The sequence below is a fragment of the Diorhabda carinulata genome, chromosome 6 (assembly GCF_026250575.1).
Source record: "Diorhabda carinulata isolate Delta chromosome 6, icDioCari1.1, whole genome shotgun sequence".
NCBI classification, from domain to species: domain Eukaryota; kingdom Metazoa; phylum Arthropoda; class Insecta; order Coleoptera; family Chrysomelidae; genus Diorhabda; species Diorhabda carinulata.
The window spans coordinates 12,144,136-12,163,052 of NC_079465.1; the positions used below are offsets into that span (position 1 = coordinate 12,144,136).

Consider the following 18,917-nt stretch of genomic DNA (forward strand, 5'->3'; position numbering starts at 1 on the left):
TTCCAGACATAAAATTACAAGTTTCAATTTGACTTTGACCGATCATTGCCATGGACCTTAATATTGGACATAATTGGTCGTAGACCTTTGACTTTGGCTGGTCATTGACCTTGAACCTTGACACGTTATTCATTCGCTTTGCCAGAGCATCATCATATTCTCTCTACTAATGCCTGGTTTTCGTTGGCTATTTGATAAAATGAAGCACTCAAGTTTAATAGAAGTGCAATATTGACGTTTATACATACATAACAATCACTTTAAATCAGAACAGGAATTATAAATAAAAACACTCATGTTACAAATAATTTCGGAGTATATTTGCAAAAAAAAATAACATTTTTACAAATTTTGAGTTTTTTCGAATGTTTTCATTGAAACAATACATAATATTTTTTACGGAATAAAAATGTGTTATTTTTAAAAACTACAAATTATGTAGTTATAAAATGTAATATTTTTGTTCAAACCGATGTTTTTCAATTATTCAAACTATGTGTTGAAATAATTTGAGGTGCCAAATAATTTTTTACAAAGAATGTATAGAAAGAAAAAATGAGATTAAGGCACCTTTAGTGTCTAAGAAGCACCTTTATGCTGCCAGACTTCTAATTAACAGGCATAATAATGAAACTAATTTCGAACCCATATTGTACTACTATATAATTTTCTCAGTGATGTTTTGTTTTACATAATATTGATATTTGTAAAAAATATCGTTTCGATATTCGAACTGTATTTATTCATAATTTCACAGATTTTATACGTTGCCTAAGAAACTTGTATTAACTTAAAATATTCGATTCTGTGAAACCCGTCTTCTGTATCTATGGTAGAGTGGACGAGTTTCTTTACAGATATTAGACATTAATCTATATACATATTGAGGGTAACTCATATTTAATTTGAATCAATTTATTTATTCCTCACTTGTTTGGTCCAATTTTATTAATGAAAAAAGATTTTGTTACATCTCGGGCGTTATACTGGGTGGGCCAAATAAAAATTACCAATGTTAAATAACTTTTTCGTGATATAATTATTTTTTTCTTGTTGAAAATTTATTATAGAACCTTATAGAACAAAACGTTAAAATTATCGAGTTATTCTATTGTTATCAACGACCGATAGTTATGACGCAGCGAAAAATCGTTAATAACTTAATCCAATATCATCTACATTCTTCATGATAGGAGTTTGGTCGGTCATTTCTAAGAACTAGGTTTAGTGGCCAACCGTCCTAGAAGAGGTACCCATTGAAATATTCACACTGCAGACAACATGGACACTGGGGTTGAGTTTTGTAAATGACAGTTTCATGTAGTAATCGTTCTAGCCAATTGGGCCTTTTCAGAACGTCATTGCGTAGAATTTCAATCTTGGATGTTCAGATACACAAAGACGACCAACAAAGACTATATTAAATGATGCTTCGATGTCGTATGGAACGCATTTCCAATTAAATTGTTATGTTAACAACTAAAACTGTTGATTTTAGGGGCTCTGAACATCAGTTGCACACATAAGATATATTTTGTGCAGTATTATGACTGATATTTTTTCGATGATGAAGATGCAATCCTTCAAGCGATTTCTAAAGCTTTTTTCAGAACAATGATTGAAAACTTTTTACGACCAATGCCGGAGCAAAATCCTTATTTGAATTTTCAATAAGATGATGCAACTGTCTTAGACAAACTATGACCCACTGCATGAAATTTTTGGCGGGTGCGATTTTAGAAAATTTAGATTAACCTTTGACCCAAAAAACAAATCTATGTATCAATCAAAATAATTGGTTCATACAAGAGTTACACATTGTTAGGTCTTATTTGGCTCACCCTGTAGTTTTTTAGAACCATGATACTGAGCTATTTTTGCGTGAAATGTGCGAAGGAATGAAACGTTCTACTCTAATTTTCAACAAAAATTTAGATATTCTGCATGTAAGTTCTAAATGCTTTATTTCTGATGTATTGAACAACTTTTGAATACTATGCAAGTATGATAAGTTCGAATTTTTCAATAAGCAATAAGATTGTACTTATAAGTTTCAGCAAGATGTTTCTAGAACCAAAAGACGTAAATAGTTGTAAGGCAAATTTGGGAGATTTTATACTGACATTATAGATGTTTTACTACAGCAAAATATACTTGACAATTTTTTTGAAAGACATTCATGTTCTTAATTACAAAATGCAGTGATTAAATATTGATTTTCCATCATGAATATTTTTCCTGCAGTGATTTTTCCACATTTTCGCCTGCTAATAATTATTTCATAAATATTAATCGATGCATATCGACGGCTAAAGTGCAGTACCTCGTGTGTGACGATAATTTCAATTCAGCTACCGCCATCTACCGACGACAACTAAAAAAGCTCGTTTCTCCTATCCGACATTGTTGTTTTCCATAAGAGTTGCGTTGAGAGTGGTGTTTTAAGGTTTTGGACGTTTTTGAGGTAAGTACATATTCAATTATTAATATTATCGTTACAGAGGTACCTTTATATTGCACCTTATCGAATAAACACTTTGATTTATTCTAATTCCGTCGCGAATTCAATTAAAATAGGGCTTTTATTACCAGATTTTTATCCTGCCAAGGGAGAAATTAATTTGAAGATAAATTTAAATTGAATCAAAATTTAAATAAGTTTATAGAATAGACTACAAAAAATTTCGAAAAAAAAGTTTGGTCGCCTTAACGAGATTACGCGGTTATTCCTAAAGACTCGTCGTATTATGAGAGCCTGCAGTATAAATAAATTGTAGACAATCTTCTATAAGTTTAGCTTTCTGTTTTTTCATAAGAGTTACTATGAAACAGTATTTTGTTTAATTAAGTTTAGCTTTTTTGTTGTTTCATGCTTTCAAGTTACCATTTTTTGATTAAAATTTACAATTCAAAAAATGACAATTTTTCTCCTTACACTTACCCTATTTTATCAATGCAGTACCTCGTATTGCTTTTCATATCTGACGCAATACCTCGTATGAAGAGCACTATATATATAATATGAAATAAAAACTAATAATATTCTAAATGTCGTCAAGAAAGCAATTTCACATGCCCCAGTTGCAAAATAAATAAAAAACGTAAAAAATAGCACTTTTTCGGCTATTCTGTAAAATTTAATAAAAAATATTGCCCTTTAACCGTCGATATGTCCCTTAATTGAAGCGTTTCTGATAAAACAGTATATGTATAATATTTAATATTCTGCGTAATACCATTTGGTTAAAAGAATAAAATTGAGAATTTGCGTGTAGAGATTTTTCTATGTTCTAATTTCATATTTGATGTCAATTTATATTGTTTCTGTCTCTTAATTGAGGCGTTTCTTATGATAACATCAAAGTTCGTAATCATATATTTTGGTATAACAAGGGCTTTCACACCTTATTGACTCAAGAGCTGCATTTTAGCAAAACAAATGTTGTTCTCAAGATCAAAGAGAATAAAGTCTATTTATCATAATTTTCTATATAGTCACAAGGTAATTATAATGTTACTAATTCTTTTAATATCCATATATTTGTACTCCAGTTAATAATAATTTATTTTGTTTCATAATTCATAATCATTTCTCTAACGCAAAAATGGCCCTTGTTTAAAACAATAGAATAGAGTTTATTCAAGTTTCTACAAATACAAGCGTGATACAAAACAAATGATGCACATACCGGAAATTTCGTTTGTTAGCGCTTGTTTATTTTTCCAAGTTGGAATAATACGTTTTCCTTTGATTTTCTATAAGACAAAGGAATATGGTTGTTTTTGTAACGAATGCTTGAATTTTAATAAGATCAAGCGTTGATGTAATCAATAATTTCTTTTTACGAACGTCTATACGTACTTGATTTTTTGCCGAGGTCCTTTATGTCAAAATAACAAATTTTCTGAGATTAAAGCAAAGTATATTATGGGTTCGATTTTACATGATGCATATAGATTTCTGAATGAGTATTTGTGGTGATATAAAGATGTGGAAACAAAACAATAGTGGCTATCTTGCAGAAAAAAAAAATATTAAAAAAATATGGAATGATAAACCACCGAAAATAGTTTGTAATGATTTCATTATTAAAAACGGCAAACCTTTTAAAAGAGATTAAACCTGAAAATGTCCGTTTTTCCATTTTTAGGTTTATAATTTTTACCAAATATTCTAGGTATAGTGAAAAAATGCTACGATCTGTCTGTTTGAGTCACCCAGAATATATGATAAAAATTATCAAGAATATGATAACCTACAGACAGATAACATGAGTTGTAATTTTTGATGTTATTAAATATAATTTTTTTCTAATTATAGAAAAATAACAGTTCATAAAAATTAAATGATAACAAAAAATAACAATATTTTTGAATAAACATAATATATTGTTGAATAATTGGCGTTGTTATAAGAATTTGCCACTATGAAAAAGATAAAGAAGTAATATAAAAAATAGCGATAATACAACTCCACAATTTTACATTGTTGTTATTAAATATGAATTTTTAATAGTGCAAATTGTCAAAAAGAAAAACAATCAATAATCAAAACTTTTAATAGAGCCTTTATTGAATTATTTTAACATATATCAAATTAAAGAGGAACAAAACAACTAATTTTTGGTGAAAAAGTGAATTTTTAAATTTAGAAAGCCTCTAGTCTCAGTCACTATAGAATTATTAATCACAACCAGAATAAGGTTAGCTAAGCCGGTTAAAATTTTCAAGATATTTATATCATGTAATTTATTTTATAAATTATAAATCTAATATTCTAATTCTTCTACTTAATGAGATTTCTTCAAGATATCATTTATACTAGGCAACCTTCAAAGTTACTCAAACCAAATCTGTTGTGCATTTTATTGGTAGCGTCTCAAAAGTTAACACAAAAAATATCAGTTTTTGTCATTTACGTCTAAAATCGTTTCATAATTTTTTCAAATTGTCACTTTTCCGTTATAATCTGTAAATAGCTCAGAGTTTTCATCAATTATTTTTGCAAAGTCACCTTTGGAAGTTATTTGACAGCTGAATCATGTGAAATGTCACGCTAATGTGTTAATTCTCCCGACTATTTTGTTACATTTGCGGTTAATATACACCTGGATACCAAAAAAGATTTTTTTAATTAATAAGTGCTCTCGTGCATATTTCAACCTGGATTATCGTAACCAGAATAAATATTAGGTGCCACATATCTTCTGTATCTCGTATCACAGAAATTTGCTAGGTTGGTTTAATGCACAATATTCAGCAATGCCTTTTGGTAAATCAGGATATGGCGTAGATCTACCAATCACATGAGTGGCTATTATTTTTGCTTCACCAATATCAACCGCTTTTCGAGAAACTCGCAGCAATCATTAAACTACGCGGAGGTGTCTTTTGTATCAAAAACATTCCTCCATTCGATAAAAGTTTCTGTGCCTTCTCCAATTTATGGTGTTGAGGAAAGTTCAAGCAGTTCTGAAAACGAAGAAATTGAAACAGAATTACAACTCCTGTCATTCATCAAGCACCGCATTTGATAAACCAATTGAAGCCTAATTATCTCATAAGATATTTGGATTTGCCCAAAGAAAAAGCTGAAGAGTTAAGTTCAAGACTGCAACAGTGGAATCTGCTAGACGGGAGTTAAAAGTTACCGTGTACCGTAAACGTCACAGTTCATATGTTAATTTTTTTTTCTAAAGAGAACAACTGAATGAACTGTATTGACATTGAGGGCTTAATGAGACTCTTTATTTAATGCTTAAAGTCGAGTCTAGAGGCTATATTGCTCGATAACAAAAATAAATTTCCATCACCACCTTTAGTTTACGGAGCTCATTTAAGAGAAACATACATTATAAGAGTAGTGTTAAAATTGATAGAATACAGCAAACAAAATGAGTGATATGTGCAAATTTGAAAATTTTTGCTTTGGTTTTAGAAATAAAAATTGGATACATGAAATACTATTGCTTTTTATGCGGGTGGAACCGAGAAAGAAATGAACATATGTAAGATCAATATGGCCGCCAAGAACGGTCTACATTTCTGGGCAAAAAATTTGAAAAATGATCCTTTAGTTAACCTTAGAAAAATGATATTACCTTTGTACATCAAATTAGTGCTAAATTTAGTGAAAACCATAAACAAAGATGGATCTGGTTTCAAATTTTTAAAACAAAAATTTCCTTCTGTGTATTTGTCGAACCCGACATCAAAAAATTAGGCAAAGATCCGACACCTTGAATGAAAAAAACAAGAGAAGATTGGATGGCGATTGTCAAATTTACTGAAAACTTTTTTGTTAACTACAGATCTCAATATTCTGACTTCTTAAAAAATGCTCAATGATCATGAATTGGGATGTAATATTTCCTTGAAAATAAACTTTTTACATTCCCACCTAAAGATTTTCCGGAAAATATTGTCGCTTTAAGTGACGAGCATGGAGAGCGCTTTCATCAAGATCACACCACAATTGAAAAGCGCTACCAAGGAAAATTGGAACTAGCACTGCTTGTAGACTAATGTTATCCAGAGAATAAAATTGATAATTTTTCTGTTGCCTAGTGTTATTATTAAACTTGAGTTCATTTTTTAATATTATCTAAAAATATTAATAATGGTATAACTGTGCAAGACTTATACAAGTTACCAACATAAGAAACTATATAGTTCGAAAAAATTGGTTACTAGAAATTATAAATATATAAGTAGTTTAGTATTTTATAAAAACAATATATATCCAATGACAATAACAAAAATTGATTTCAACAAGACATAAATGTTATCAACGATTAATAATGCAAATTAAAAATTCACAACACAATATGATTAACTAGTGTAGTATTGGTGAACCTCAATCATACTGAAATAAGAGGATTTAGATGATGAAATTTATTCCACCTAATAAAAAATTACTGATTTGAAGACTAACATATTTTTATTCAAATATTTTTGTAAAAATTACACTGTCTAGAAGAGCGGGAGCAAAACTCTAAAATTTGGAATATATCGAAAAAGTTTTCTAACCAAAATATATCATTGTTTTTGTATTATCATCATTATAAAAAACATCTTTGGAAAAGGAAATACAAGGTAAATACAATACAACAAATATTTTTTTGTAAAAACTAGAATGAAAATCCGAATATGTATTATTAGTTTGAAATTCTCATAAAAATTGTTATATAAAGAATATTATCCTTTCATTTCAGTCATAGTGATGATTTTTTCTTTTGAAATCTATTACTACATTTCTCTGACATCAAACTCACGATTGAGCAAAGCGAGCTACACTATATCAAAGTTATGAATAAAGAATAAAGTGTCTTACACCCCTTTAAATCACTCAATTAGAAAACAATTCAAATTCTATCAATTTGGTTTTTTGTTTGTTTTTAAGTAGTCTTATTAGTTAAAAAAATATTGACGGAATCTATAAAAAACATAAGTGGTGATTTATGTATAGTCCTGTTGTTGTCTTGATTAGACTATACAAATATATTCCATATACATATATTCAGATAAATGTTTTAGGTATAATAAAAACAAACTGGATGAGGTCTAGAGAAATAGTTTTACTCTATCTGGTTAAGTTAGTAGAAATGAGTTTAAAACTAACTAGTAAATTGGGAAATACTCTTAGAACAAATATAATTAATAATTTAATTCATCTGTGTACTCTAGAGACAAAAAATAATATATAAATTGTACCAATTTAATACAATTACAATTTCGGGCATAAAATTAGAGTCATCTCGTAATTTGAACTAATTTTAGATATTTTTTGGTTTTATGTTTGGTTGTATCATAGTTCCCTAACTGATTGCTTAAATAAACAAAAGGTTTTTATTGTTTTGATAAATATTTGACAAAAAAGTCCCTCACCTAACTTTCTAAAAACCATTATAAGCATATTTTTTTGTTTTTGTCACTTTATCTGTCTACTGCATATTGTTTATGTAGTATTATCACTGTCTGTGTATTGCAATGAGCCTTAATTCTGTTATCGCGGAGACCTTAGAAGATGGCCACAGTCAGCGTAATAGTGTAAGTCTTTCAGAGTGTGAAAATACTAGTTTACTCACGCGAGGAGCTTAGTGGTTAGTCCCTTACTTAATTTTCATCAATTTTAAAAGGCGATATATCGGAAAGGGGCGAGACAAAGAAATTGTTTTACAGGAAGGATCTATCAATATATCATAAGGAATATAAACTCCCGAATTTCTGCACATGCATTGAAGAACTGTGTATATATTCTGAATTAGTATTGAGTATAATGTAATACCGACATGAAAGAGAACTTACAACATATGAACAGCTCAAGCAAAATGATCATTTATTATAAAATGAATTATAAATTGGGATGAAAATAATGTTTGTATATTATTTCCAACAAAAATTGTATTTTTTAAAATGTCAATACTAATATTTGAGTATTATGATTACTTTGAAAATATTTTGAGAATAAATATCTTATGGGAGTGTATTTTTAAATAGAACAAGATTTAAAAATCAGAAATGTTTGTGGTTTAATTGGAGTTGGTTTTGTTCAAACATTACTCTCATCATTTTGTAATCTTCATTTAACCAAAAAATGAGCCGAAATGTGTAGCAAATATTAAAAAATATATTCTGAGACTGTCAGCTTTTCGTGGAAAACTGATAGAATTAATTTTCTTCTTGAGTCTACCACATATTGTGATGGTATCACAACACAATTATTGTTTTTTTTTTTCGGTAATACAAAGCAATGGAGCTTAGCTTAGTTGGCCAAAAAGGAATTTCTCAAAATTCCAAAATTATTAGTAAATTTTTTGAGCATAAATTTATACATTCCAAGTAATTGTCTTGACCCATAAGACGTTTATATACAATTTGATAATCGTATTATAATGTATTATAATATAATATAAATAATATTATAATATAATATAATCAAGTTTTGAAAATAGTTCAAAAGCAAATGAGTTGGATAACAATATATCCACTTATATGATTCCAATCAGTAAAAAAGTTTACATATTTCAAGTTTTCCAATACCAGAATTAATCAGTACTTGCTTTTATTCATATACTTCAGAATTTCAGTGTAAGGTAAATAATAGACTGAAAATAGAAACACTACGTTATCGACATTGTTAATAATATATATCAGATTTCAAAAGTGTACATTACAGAAATATAGAAACATGTTTCAAATTTCCTGCCTAGTAATTTTGGTGTTAATTTTATAATAACAACGCCAACTTTTAACATTATCATGATTTTAACCCACCAGAATTTAAAAATTTGATAATGTAGATTTAGTTTAGACGCCCCGACTAGGTGTATGTGTGACTGTGCCCTAAAATTATTCACTTAATATCTTATTTCCCATAGACACTGATCTCTTCATACAATAAATCCAAATTTTATTGTATGATATAAACAAGGGAGTTTTGCTTTAAAATACAATTTACACTAATTTATTGAAGTATAACAAATATACAGTATAATAATCATTCATGGGAGAATTAAAAGATAGAGAAAGTAATTTGCGGTACTGAAAAACATCACCTCTGCAGAATTTTTGGTATACTTCCTCAAAATTCATAGTATTGTAGGCTTGCTTAAACTTCCAATCAGAAGAGATGTATACAAGGTGTATTAGTAAAGAAAGTAGGGAAAACTCACACAATGCGTAGTTTGTTCATTCACAACAATACCCGACCAGACACTACAAATTGACAAAATGACTCCTACAAGGCTTCAGATTGGTTTATTTGATCAACCTCCTTCGAGGTACAACAATGAACATGTTTCAATGCACAGCCATTTTACGAAGAAGATTTACAAAAATATGCCTAGAAAAGCACAGGAGCTACGTCGACAAATGCAGAGTTTTGTGCACAGTGATTTTTTTTACTGTAGCAGTACTGTCTTTTTTATTTCACAAATCAAATTTCTGAACATCTCCCGTATATTCGTAACTTGTAAAGTATTTCATTTGTTTTCAGTAAGTAAAATATGTCAAAGAATTTCTCCTTAATTTCAATTTGTTATTCTTGATGTATGATTAATATATTCCTTTTTAATAATCAAGTTTGCTTTTTAGTTATTTTTGATTTAATTTATATATGATTTCGAATGCTGCCATTACTTGGTAGCAATAAATAAATGTGGTTCCATTAACTATTTATACTCGCCACCATTAATATTCGTATAAATTATATAACAAAACATTCGTGTTTCTAGGTATTGCTCGAACCTTTTATTTTATCTTATATGATAATTTTTGTTTTATGCCATATTCCTTTATTATACTTGACTAGTGTGTGCTGCCAATCTTCTCTCTTGTTATCGTTTATTTTGTCCCAAACGTGCAAGGATACCTTTTTTTACTTTTTTTTTCTTTTCATCACAATGTTTTTGGAGTACCTCAACTCATTTCATAACAATGCGACAAAGTTTTGCGAAAGTGGTTCATTAATAATACTTCAATCGCTAAAATAGATAAAAAATTTTAGTTCAGTCATTTTATTTTCTCTTTTGTTTTCTATTAACCTACCCTCTGCAGTTTTCTTTGTACCAATAAATGTATAGTCTCCTTACAACGTTTGAGACAGTCGTTTCATCCCCCTTTTTTTATGCCAATAACAATGCAATTGATCAGTACCTTAAGATATTAAATAAACAAATTTAGGACGAAGACAAAACATACATGCACCGAGATAGCGCCTATACTAATATTTTGAAATTTACCTACGACAACAACCACCGCTAGCGCTAAGGATTAGGTCCATGTGGGTTTCCTTGTCCGTGATGTTGATGCATCAATACTTGCATAGGTGGTTGAGGAGGCGGAGGGGCTTGCTGCAAATATTGCATGCTTTGCATCATATGTGGCTGTGCTGGTATGATCGGATACATTAATGGAAATTGATGATGACTCTGAAAATTTAAAAAAAAAGTACATATTAATTCTTAAACAATACAAATAAAAATTAATTGGATAATAAATATGTTTTTAACGACCTACAGAAAATACTTATATTTCGTCATTCGAACTAGTATAAGCACAGACAGTGTTGCATTTTGCACTAGTGTTAATTTGACAATATTGTAATATAATAGACCACTTTTCGCGCTAGGGTAAAATATTAAATATCTCATATAGGTTGTCAGTTTATAATGTACAACACATGCGGATAATGGGATATTTCATACAAGTAAAAACCACACTAGTTTTTTTTTCACTAGTATGAAATGAACCCAAAGACATCAATGAACTCTCTCTTCAAACTGTTCTTACAGCCCACTTTATAGTTTAATAGTTTAGGAATATGTATATAGATTCCCGGCAAGGAGGATTTTCTGCCGGAATTATTTTTCGCGGGAGAGGGTTCATTGATGGGAGAATTTAGTATAAAATAGGTTGTCAATTTAATAGGTTTAGTTTACCTTCATTCTTGGAAGACGATAACTTGGTTATCAATACTCGCGTAAGGCAGTGTAATTGAGAGATTTGGTGTAGTGGTAGTATAAACAGTGTGTTCAGTATGAATATCACCAACGGCTTCAAAAATACCAACTTATTTACTAGTATGAAATGATATCCTGGAGCCATTACCAATCAACGATATTAGGTGTATATATATTAGAATTCAATAAAATTTAGTTATGAATATTTTCTATTCTAATCAGTTAATTATAATGAAATTTTCATGTGAAGATGAATTATTGTAGATTCTTTTCTGCCAGATGGCGACTAAAACTTATTGTATTGTTACCATCAAAATTTAAAAAAATACGATTTGTATACATAGGAATTTTATGAAATGGAAAGAAAACATGGAAAAAAATAAGATAGGTCAATATGTCCAGTCAGTCATACGGTTAAGGATTAGCAAAAGATTGTCAGAATTACAATATTTTCAAAGGTCTTTTTTACATACATACATCTAGGACTAATCTAATACGCAACCTAAATAACAGTCATTATTTATCCTTTCAAAGTAGACTTATTTGCTATAAATGGAGTCCTGAGAAGTCAATATAAACATCTGTATTAATGGTAAACAACCAGTATTGTGAAATAAGCATACATGAAATACGTTTATATGCGCTCAAACAAATGTACGTTCCAATTTAAAGGAATAAATAAATGCCGGGTCTTTGAAGCCCTACTGGATCTTGCACATTTAGACTAAATGAATAGACGTAGGCGGTCGTTCAAAATAAAGGCTTTTAGGTAAAATAAATGCCAACTGGTACAGGGATGGCTTGGCCAGAGTGGGGTTCTGTAGAGTACACTCAAAATAATTGAATTTTTCTCACTTGGGAAACTAAGTATTCGCTGTGATGTTATGTGAACGTGTGGTACTTGATCAACGCTATAAAAACACAGTACCATAACTATTGAAACGATGTAAACTCTATGAAAATATATGGATGATCCTTAAAATTATTGAAATTATTGGATTAATAACTCACTGAGTTAGATTATATTAGTTTCACCCTTGGTTTAGTCACACTCGCATGAAATATCATATTTTCTACACTAGTTGCGTAATGTATCAGTATTGGGATTAAATAATAATGATATGATAAAATATTTTCATTACCTGCGGTGGTGGTGGTGCTGCTTGACACTGCTGAGGTGGCGCTTGAGGGCCTTGAGCTGGATTATATTGTGGAGGCTGAGCCGGAGATGGTGTCTGTGATGGATGTGGATTGGGAGGCATATACTGAATTTGTGGAGAAGGCTCATAAGTTCTGAGTGTCATGTGCATTGGTTGGTAAGCCTGATTCATTGCTGGTGGATACATGAACTGTTGGATTGGAGCTGGAGCTAGTAGCGGCTGACCAGTAGCAGCTGCTACCTGCATTTGCTGTGCCATGTCTGTTCTCATCGGTACTACAATAGAATTTTTGGTTTATATACAAAACTTTTAAAAAATATTACAATAGCGTTCCTGTGTGGTTTGTGTAGTTATTTGCTGGAATTTAGACCTAAATATTTCCATTGCAAAATTGCTTTACAAAGAGTTGCTGCCTAAAGAAGCTTTTTTGGTTTTTTTTCTACTAAGCAGTGTTGCGCTCAATGTAAATATGCGGTAAATAAATATTAATATCGTTTCACATAGCCCCAAACTTTATATATATAATCTTCTGTACATGTGTTTGTAATTGAAATCTTTCTAAACGGCTGAATCGATGTCAGATATTCAAAAGTTATTTGAGTTTCAGTTGCGCCTGGTAGATGGCGCTAAGATCAGATTCTAAGTTAGCATAAATATAGTCTAAACTATGGAGACTATAGACTTCATGTGTATGGTTTATAGTGTCTAAACATTCATACTGCTATGCTACTCTATACGATACATATCTGATTGAAGATACATAAAGGACAGTTCGGCTGAACACATTTGTTACTTTTTGGTACATCCATTACTTTCTTCTTACGGATATTACTCAAAACTATTTATTTTGAAATTTGTTAATGTTTCGAATTACATATTTTACGTAATTCTTCATAAAATTTTCCTAACCTACAAATTTTTTTTTGTAATTTATAGACTTTAGAGATACAATTTCAAAATTATCTCTCATTTTGAATTATTCTGTACTGGAAATAGTGAATATACAAAACTAAGAAGTGAAACTATAATTACAATATTTGTTGAGCCCTGTAAACTTTCACTTTTAGAAGTTACCTACATTGGTTGTTGTGTATTTTTCATGGTATTTTATTTCCACAAAAAATGCCACGTCTTCTCATAATGCGCAAATGGTCCATAACCATCGACTGAACAAAGCAGAAGAAGAATACTTGACAACTAATGTCAATGTATACAACGCAGAGACAATACCGTGCAAATAATTCAAAACAGTCATCGTTCTTATGATGCATTGCAGTATCCGTTGTTATTTTGGGAAGGAGAAGATGGATATCATTTAACAGTCGGTTCCGCTAGTTAATTCATATTTTTTTATCAATGTGAAATTAGCATTATATCAAAGAGAGTCACAACACACTTCGCAGTTTATACGACGACGAGCGTAATTTATAATTAAATGAATATGTAGCTTCGATAAAGTACAAATTATTTGTGTTTTTATTTATAAGGATTTTTGCACTAGCTTATTGAGCAATCCAACGAATTGTCAAAATCAGCTGATGCCCATTTTAAAAATGGCCGCCAGGGGGTAAACAAATAGTTTTGCCGTAAGTTTGTGAAGTTATTTGTTGTATTCTTCTTAAAGAGTTGCTATTTAAAGAAGCGCATATTTTCCTACCGGAAATGTTTTTTTTCGACTAAACAGCGTTACACACGTTGATAAGCGGTAAATAAAGACTGAAAAGCAAGTATATCGGAAACTGGTGGAAAATTAGCAGGATTTTGACTGAAGCTCTTTTCATTTAATGAAAAGGGGTTAACTGCACCTTAAATTAGAAGTTTGTCCTTCTATTTTCAGCGGCGAATGGATTACCACTTAGTAACCTTAAAAAGTACTCATTCATGTTTGATAATTATTAGGATCATATTGATTTCATTCAAACAGATCTAATAAGAATCTAGTAGTCCTCGTAACACCATAAAAAACAATACAAAATAACCATCATTTTGAAGTAGACTAGTTGTTTTTTTTTTGAAATCCTAATTGATTCAATCATATTCAAAAAAATCATATCCTAACATCAAAAGTGTATTATAGAAACTTCCAATATAATAAGGAGTTTAAAAAGTAACAAAATAATATTATAAGTATCGATAGGTTGTTTAGTTTATATTATGATTTTTTGTCCTTTGACTATTTAAGTAAGCAGTAACAAATAATCTGGACCTATTTTTAATTTTAAATCTTTCAGCCCTTTTTATTTTAGAATCCATTTGTTTGCTTCGCAATAAAGTTGAACATTTACCTAAAAATGCCCACTTCTGACCTGTTAAAAAATTCCATCATCTTCAATGCCAAAAAATTATTAAATCAGTTTATCTTGAGAACTATAATAGCAAATATATTGGGTTTTCCAATAAGAGGTGTTACTTTGCCAGTTATTTCGGTAAATGTCACTTTTGAAGTTGTCATTTTTTGACATTTGACAAGTAGAAACTACGGTATTAATGAAAATGGAACGATACACGCTTCAACAACGCATTGAAATTATTAAAATTCACTATAAAAATGGCGAAAGTTTGGCAGAGACGGTTCGTAAAACTAAAACATTTTTGGGTCAACGTGAAGCACCTTCTCGGACCGCAATACAGAAATTGGTGGAAAAATTTGAGCTGTTGGAACAAGTTAGTGATGTGAAGAATAAAACCCGTGCACGTCGCTCAAGAACAACTGAGAATATTGCTGCTGTAGCTCAAAGTGTTGAAGAAAACCCAGGTTTGTCCATTCCTCGTCGTTTTTTGGAATTAGCCATTCCACAAACGTCATTACACCGTATTTTGTATAAAGACTTGGGTCTTAAGGCATATAAAGTTCAGTTAACACAAGAACTCAAGCCAGCCGATCATCAACAACGTCGTGTCTTTGCTGATTGGGTCCTTGAAATGCATGAAAATGATCCGAAATTTCATCGAAAAATCATCTTAACCGATGAGGCCCATTTCCACCTTGGTGGTTACGTCTATAAACAAAATTGTCGAATCTGGGGCTCAGAAAACCCAAGAGTTATTGTTGAAAATCCTCTCCATCATCAACGCGTGACTGTTTGGTGCGTGTTATGGTCTGGCGGTGTCATTGGACCTTACTTTTTCGAAAATGAGGCTGGAGCAATAGTTATGGTGAATGGATTGCGCTATCGAGAGATGATTAATGATTTTTTATGGCCGGAATTATATGGTATTGATTTGGACAACGTTTACTTTCAACAAGACGGCGCTACGTGCCACACAAGCAACGAAACCATCGATCTTTTACGGGAAAAATTTCCGGACCGTGTTATCTCTCGAAGAGGTGATCACAATTGGCCACCAAGATCTTGTGATTTAACACCTTACGACTTTTCCTTTGGGGCCACGTGAAAGATAAGGTCTACGCCAACTGTCCAGCATCGATTCAAGACCTCAAAGATGGAATTGGTGAGGTTATCGAGGACATAGGGCAGCCGTTTTAAAATTTGGTTACGGAAAATTTCATGAAAAGGATATGGTCCTGTAAGCGCAGTCGTGGCGGCCATTTGGCTGATGTTGTGTTCCATTATTAACGGTATAGCTTCCTCTTTATAATGAAATAAACATCCGATCATTTATTTCAAAAAATGGCATTTTTCTTTGAATATCAAAATAACACCTCTTATTGGAAAACCCCTTAGAATAAGTTGGAAATTTGTAAAAGTCGTAATTTTAAGTAAAAGTTGTAAATATTGATTTCTGTCAATCTTTGGTTTGTATTAATAAATAAATAAAAGCCTCCCAGTGCACTACAGTATACAATGGTATACAAGAAGCTTGATTTTCGTATAAGGAGTGAATATGTTTTTCTCATTTTAACCAAATTTTCCCAGATTCAGATAAAAAAAAATTATAAAAAGTATTTGTTATTATATCCATTAAATAATTAGTTGTTTATTGATTTTGGTGGTTTAATTGCACATTTTTTGCTAAAGCACTGTCCACAATTCACAGTAAAACAGCTGAAAATTTTTTTATTTAATGAAAATAGCTTTAAAAACTATTTAGTTATTTATTTGCATGATTTAATAGCGATCTGTTTATCTATTAATTTCTAAACAATGAACACTGTTTAGATTAAAATTAATTTGGTGAGAAATTCCTATGAATACAGCGACCTCCCAAACTAATAGGCAATATTCTAATATGAAGTGATAAATAATAGATATCTTACAGCGACGTATTTTATTGCCTTGTGGAGGTTGATATTGTGGTTGACTGGTCATAACATAATGGACCGGCATCATGAGTGGAGCCATTGGAGGCTGAACTGCTGGACCACCAACAGTAGCAGGGATATATGGGCTATGGCTAGGCGTTTGTGGAGTATGTGGCCGGCTTGCCGATGGAGTACTTGGAGACCTAAAACCAAAATAAACATATTTATGTTATATGAGATCTTTTATCAGAATAAATTAAATCAATGTCATAAAACTAGCGCATTTCAGAAAAAAAAACATTAAAAACGTCAGTAATATCAATGCATTATTCATTCCAAATTTAACAAGTGAAGGGTGGTGGTGTAGATGGAATGAAAAATAAAATACCCAAAATACTTGTAGATTATATATAAATTTAATAAAGTTAATCATTGAATTATATTTTCAACATTTATAAGACTTTTCTTGGCCCAAATACCTCTGAATTCTCCAATTCCTAATGAAGCAATTTATTTTTAAAAATGTATCATTACAAAATACATAGTTTTGTGGCATATGTATGATGAATAATGTTTATTTAATAATAGGGATTTTCTTTTTTCTGTTGCTTCCCTAGTTATTTATTCTTAAAAATGTTGGGCATACTTATGATACTTACACCTTAGAAATAGAAGAGGAAATTGTGAAAGTTTTATTTTTGCGTTTGCTAGTAGTAAACTTTAGATTCAAGTTTCAGAGATCATAGTTTGACTGTTTAGTACAAAATCTTATTAATAATTGAAAAACATTCAAAAGAATCAAAAAATTCCAGAAATTAATGCTAAGTTTATAGTTGACACAGGACAAAGTCTCTCATAAACCAGGCAATAGCATAATAGCATAGAGAGCAATAAAATTTTATGAAAATTGCATGTTTAACCCTAGAGCATTGGCGCCTCTAAAACATATACTAAACATATATTATCTAAAAAATTCAGCAGTAAACAATTATACATCAATCTTCATCAAATGCACCAGCTTTACATATATCACTCAAAGTAAATGCATGTTCTGTGCATAAAACATTTTTACAAGTAAAACATTTCTTTTTTGTCTTGCGATTTTTTACTCCTTTGCCACATTTGATAATTTGCTAAAGAGAATAAATGTGGTTGCGTTAAATGCAAGGCTAATTGTTTTTGGTACTGTCTCCGAGAAATAATTTTTATTTTCTTTATAAACTATTTGGCTGTTATCCCGGCAATATTGAGGACAGATAAAAATAATCTTAGCGGCCATCTGCTACTCGAGCCACTGAATATTTTTATCCAATCTATCAATTACATTCATTCCTCCTTTGGTTTAGTTGTAAAAAGTGATGATTTCGGGTTTCCCACAATCACCAGAGGCTGGATTAATTTGACATAACTAATCATAAAATTTTTTAGTTCTTTTGTTTGGTATATATGAAACCAGCACTTTATTTTCATTAAAACCGAACTGGCTTTGGGTCCTATTTTCATGTTCAGAGAGAAGGGCGAGATTTTCTTTTTATTTTTCCTGAGTATCCAAATAGTGTAGTGCGGTGAGCCAGTAAATCATATGCTAGTGGAATGTGAAATAATTATCGGATGTTAAATTTCTATCAGTGTTTAGTGTGCCATAAGACAGACGTTTCACGACTCTAAAGGCGGTATTATCGCAATGGTACGGTGTAACTGGTTGTTTTCCAGGGCAAATTTCTAAATTGTTGGTATAAAAAGTTTGAGCGTCAGCCAATGTATAGACTTTTATGGCATATTTTGCTAGCTTATTGGCAATATACATCCTAAATTTGCAGCCGCCTGAAGGACTCAACATTTTATCAACGTTCACATTTTCACTAATCTGATAATTTGCACGACATTTTTCAAAGAAAAAATTAAATAATTTACGAATAGATGACAAATTTTCTATCTATTTTTCTAAACGAGTGTGTATGTAGTCAAATCAAAGCCAGGAGCCATGTCATCTTTGTCCCACATTTCCTTCAAATCTAAAATATTTTTGGCTTCTTTGGCAACTGGTTAATAAAGTCTGTTTCCAGGTTAAATATGAGAGCTCTCACTTTC

General features: G+C 30.7%; 1 protein-coding gene across 1 annotated transcript in view; it reads right to left on the bottom strand.

Annotated features, from left to right (window-relative positions):
* Window positions 1-457: 457 nt before the first annotated feature.
* Window positions 458-18,917, bottom strand: part of LOC130895944 (ataxin-2-like protein) — a 56,761-nt gene continuing 38,301 nt past the window's right edge. Inside the window, exons 9-11 of the mRNA XM_057803607.1 lie at window positions 16,842-17,029; window positions 12,605-12,897; window positions 458-10,931 (exon numbers count right to left, since the gene is read on the bottom strand). Of these exons, the coding sequence (XP_057659590.1) occupies window positions 10,767-10,931; window positions 12,605-12,897; window positions 16,842-17,029 (646 nt within the window). The 3' untranslated portion in view covers window positions 458-10,766. The remainder of the gene's footprint in view (window positions 10,932-12,604; window positions 12,898-16,841; window positions 17,030-18,917) is intronic.